At 38.6% G+C, this 2,864-nt stretch overlaps 1 protein-coding gene across 1 annotated transcript; it reads right to left on the reverse strand.

Moving 5' to 3' along the window:
* Positions 1 to 387: 387 nt before the first annotated feature.
* LOC131681158 (uncharacterized) lies at positions 388 to 1,696 on the reverse strand. Its single transcript, XM_058961869.1, has 2 exons — positions 1,102 to 1,696; positions 388 to 1,038 (listed from the first exon to the last, which is right to left on the reverse strand). Exons 1-2 carry the CDS (start codon positions 1,309 to 1,311, stop codon positions 388 to 390), a joined length of 861 nt encoding a protein of 286 aa, XP_058817852.1. The 5' UTR covers positions 1,312 to 1,696.
* Between the last annotated feature and the right edge of the window lie 1,168 nt (positions 1,697 to 2,864).

Genomic DNA, 2,864 nt, shown 5'->3' on the forward strand with positions numbered 1-2,864 from the left:
GACTATTTTCAATATATTTTGACAAAAAAATTAAATAATATACACGGGAAGGGTTCATAGTGCTAATAAGATCGCAGCACTAGGTCAACTCAAAATCGAACCGTTCATAACTCGGACAACCATTCTCATCGCCCCTATGGTTGCTCTAGATCTGCTAATTTATTAAATTTAGTAACCATTTGAATAGGATTTTTACTATTTTGATACCACGATGGTACTGGTTTACAAGCGCAATATCTATGTAACTTCTCTACTCTATCTATAATTGCGGAATCGGAAGTCAGATAGTAATTAAGTTTAATAGCAATTGATCTACATTGTATCATTTATTTGAAATCAGATTTGCAAAAATTGGTCAAGAATTCACACGGCAATCGAAATCACACTTTATTCGTCCCAAATAGCGCTATCACAACTAGCAAGAAAAATTCGATGGGATAAATGTTCATTAGAGAGGCGGCATCCGTCATTGTCCATGATTCTCCCAGCTAAGGAAAACAACCTTTCCGATGGCGTGGATGTCGCGATTGCTGGAATATATATTTTTGCCAATTTAAACAAATTGGGAAAGAGATGTCGCAATTCGTTATTCCACACGGCAAGGGGGTTTGTTTTTCGAGGCATAACTGTTCTGGAATAGAAAGCTTTGATTTCCTGTCGAGCAACGTTTACGTAGTCATCAGTCGAGTATGCCGTGGCAACCTGATTGACCAAAGTGTCGTGGAAATTCCATAAATTTCTTTTCGAATTTGATTCTCTGGTTACAATTGCTGTTGATGAAACATGAGCTGCGTTGGACTCGGGAGCTTCTTTTCTTAATTCGTTTACTATTACTTTTTCCATTAAACTGATTCCTTTCGAAACCGCTAAAGCCTTTTGAAAATGAACCTTTAGAAATCGAGGGTCCAATAGTGTCGCCATTGTGAGAAGCATGTTGTATTCGGCTTCCCCAAATCGTCGTACCATTTCTCCTGTTAGAAACTTCTTCAAGGATTGTGCACAGATGTCACGGTCAGGTATTTCAACTTTGGAAAGTTCCTACGAAAAAAAGAAAAAAAAGCAAATGTGACAAGCTGAGATATGCAAAACCATTGAACTTACTATATTTATCATCGAAATCAATGGTATAACCTTGCTAGCCGTCGTGGTCTTTTCCGCTGACATTTCGACTGTCGCATCATAAAATGGCCAAAGAAGGTCTTGTATAGATGCTAAAGTTGCCAGTTCTGCAGCTGTCAACATGTCCAAATCAGGAAAGTTAAGGGCTGCCACAGATACAATTTTTTGCATCTTCAGGAAACGATCGCACATCAAATATGTTGAGTTCCAACGCGTAGTAACATCTTGTATCAACCGAAGTAGCGTGCCCTCAGTAGCTCCTCCGTCTAACTGCACCTTTCTCAATTCATCCGCAAACTTGTAACTGGTATGTGAGAAAGTCACAATGTTTTTGAGTTTTTTAATTAGATCTGGTATTCCTGGAACGTATGGGATACGCTGTCCGTTTACCGATTTGAAACCCACCCCTGATGAGGGTATTAAATTTAGTGTATGATTAAAACATGCTAAATGTTTTGATTCCCCGAATGCTTCTTTCGCAGCAAGAACAATATTCGGAGCATTGTCAGTAACAACGTGCGAAACTTGCGTCGGTTTTAGACCCCAATGGTTACAAAACTGTAGTGATGCAGTCGCCAAATTGTCGTGTGTGTGTGCGCTTGACATAGGCTCCACTCCTAATACTGCCGAATGCATTTCGTCATCGACTGCATAGTGCACAGTTACACCGAGGAAAGTAGGAGTAGTGTAGATTGTGGGGCTCAGCCCACCCGTCCATTGTTAGGACAACAGCAGAAAGTTTTGAGAACTTTTCGCGAACGTGTTGCGACAATCTCTCATACTTTTGTTCCATCTGTCTAGTAAGGGTTCTTCTGCTAGGTGGAGTCCATAGTGGCACTGTAGTTTTACAGAAATATTTGAAACCTACTTTTTCTGGCGTCGAAAGACAGAGATTGTCTTTAAGGACCATGAACAGTAACGCATCCGTTATGTCGATACTACGAGAACCACCATCTGCAATAGAAAATTTACATTTATTTTAATCATAGCGAGCATTAAAATTTTACTAGTTTTCTATTAAATTAGCACAAGAAATACAAATAATAAGTAACATGATATCTAATTTTTACTGTGACTAATTAATAAATTAAAAGGGAAAAATATCGTTCTTACCTTGAAAAGATTTTCCACGTTCAATGACACAATGAAGAGATTGTTGCACCAAAGGTCTCGGTGAATCATTATTCCCCGTTTGTGGTCGTAATACGCTGCTCTTCGAAGCAGACCTTGACGCTGCACCACCACCGATAGAACCACCCTAATGCAAGATAAATTCAGTTTTTGTAATTCATGTAGGAAATAAAAATATACTCACCGCTTCTATAATACTTGAAGACGAATCATCGTTGCTTTCGTGAGTGCTGTCAAGATCGTCATTGGCGTTGGCATCAATTATCTGCTTGTTTTTAAATGTTACGTTCCCCTTTTCTCCAATTACAGCATCTTTGTGGTTCTCTTTAGTAATACCGTGCAGTGCCAGATGCTTCCATACATTGCTGGTATTACCGGATGTTGAATACATTTTGCGGCATATGCGGCATTTTGCTCCTTTCTCACCGTCAACTTTATTCAGAAAATTCCAGACACCACTTACTGAACGACTCATTTTGAGCTGCCCTATAGAAAAATAATATTTATTAATACAATATAAAAAACTTTCTTTATCCCCTAAAAAACTAGAATAATTCATGTTTGTAAGTAGAACTTCAAAAACTTACCGTCAGCGTGAAGTTACGTTATTTTAC

Source organism: Topomyia yanbarensis, chromosome 2, assembly GCF_030247195.1.
Source record: "Topomyia yanbarensis strain Yona2022 chromosome 2, ASM3024719v1, whole genome shotgun sequence".
Classification (NCBI taxonomy): Eukaryota; Metazoa; Arthropoda; class Insecta; order Diptera; family Culicidae; genus Topomyia; species Topomyia yanbarensis.

Bases quoted from the DNA above. Each gene is read 5' to 3' on its own strand.
- LOC131681158 (XM_058961869.1), bottom strand. From the start codon at position 1,311: ATGTGCGATCGTTTCCTGAAGATGCAAAAAATTGTATCTGTGGCAGCC. The intron at 1,039-1,101 runs GTAAGTTCAATG...TTTTTTTCGTAG, and splicing joins TGATTTCGATGATAAATATA to GAACTTTCCAAAGTTGAAAT.